A 1,007-nucleotide genomic window follows, 5' to 3' on the forward strand; every position below is an offset into this window, starting at 1 on the left:
GGGCTTCGCTTCCATCGTCCGGGGCCTTTGCTCACGGAGGCAGAGGGGGAGAGTGTGGCGAACGGCGCTTCAAGGCTCTCCTCTCTCCCTCGTGCTGAGGAGTGCTGTCGCCCTGACCTCGTGGCTCGGCTGTCAGTGGAGGAAAGTGCGGGACAGATATCGCCTCAAGTGGAGATAAAGGTGAGCGCCGGGCCTCACCTGCGGGAGTGGAAAGGTGCCTTCGTGGACGTTGAAAGTTAAATATCATTATTTCCCCCTCTCCCTCAAGGTCTCGTTCCCGTGGGGTTCTTGCCTTCGAGAACGGAACGGGAGTGTCGCTAGTAGTGTGTTCTTGTCCAGTATTAGAGTTTGTGTGCATTGTGAAACGCCATTTCTTGTGATTCTAAAGGTGCATATCCTCCTCGACAGGCGACCGCAGCATGATCCCGGATGACTCTGCGGCCGGAGCCATGGACGCAGCCAGGGATCCGGACGTAGGCATGGATGAGTCACTAAAGAAAACGGGATGCCAAGACAACTCGAAGAAAACGGGATGCCAAGACAATCCAGGGAAAACGGGAAGCGAGGAGGAGCAAGATATTAACGATAACCACACTAAACTGGGAGACTCGGACGCGCTGGCGAACGGGGAAGTGCAGAGCAAGGAAAGTGAGGAAGTCCGAGATAATAGCAAAGAGTTGTGCGAGGAGACGACCCATAGAAAAGATGAGGGTGTGGAGGAGAGTGATAATAAGATGGACGCTGAGGAAGCAGACGATTCTCAAGTGGATGTAGAGGGAAGTGAAGACGAAGGTAAAGAGTCCAGTGAAGATGACGAGGACAAGTTAGTGATAAGTGAAGGGAATGAGAGAGGGACCGAGGAGTCGAACGACGAGAACAGCAAGGGAGGTAAGAGTACGTCTTGCTTTTTTTGTTTAAGGCTGTCTTTGCTGTAATGTTAAGTAGGCCCAGGTGTAGTGTTCGTGTTGACTCTGTTTTCAGTGTTTGGTATTAAGAAAATATATTGT

At 51.8% G+C, this 1,007-nt stretch overlaps 1 protein-coding gene across 1 annotated transcript in view; it reads left to right on the forward strand.

Annotated features, from left to right (window-relative positions):
• Nucleotides 1-1,007, forward strand: part of LOC119585544 — a 15,047-nt gene that overhangs the window by 3,598 nt on the left and 10,442 nt on the right. The window contains exon 2 of the mRNA XM_037934167.1: nt 409-888. Within this exon, the coding sequence (XP_037790095.1) occupies nt 409-888 (480 nt within the window). The remainder of the gene's footprint in view (nt 1-408; nt 889-1,007) is intronic.

Source organism: Penaeus monodon, chromosome 20 (assembly GCF_015228065.2).
Source record: "Penaeus monodon isolate SGIC_2016 chromosome 20, NSTDA_Pmon_1, whole genome shotgun sequence".
Lineage (NCBI taxonomy): Eukaryota > Metazoa > Arthropoda > Malacostraca > Decapoda > Penaeidae > Penaeus > Penaeus monodon.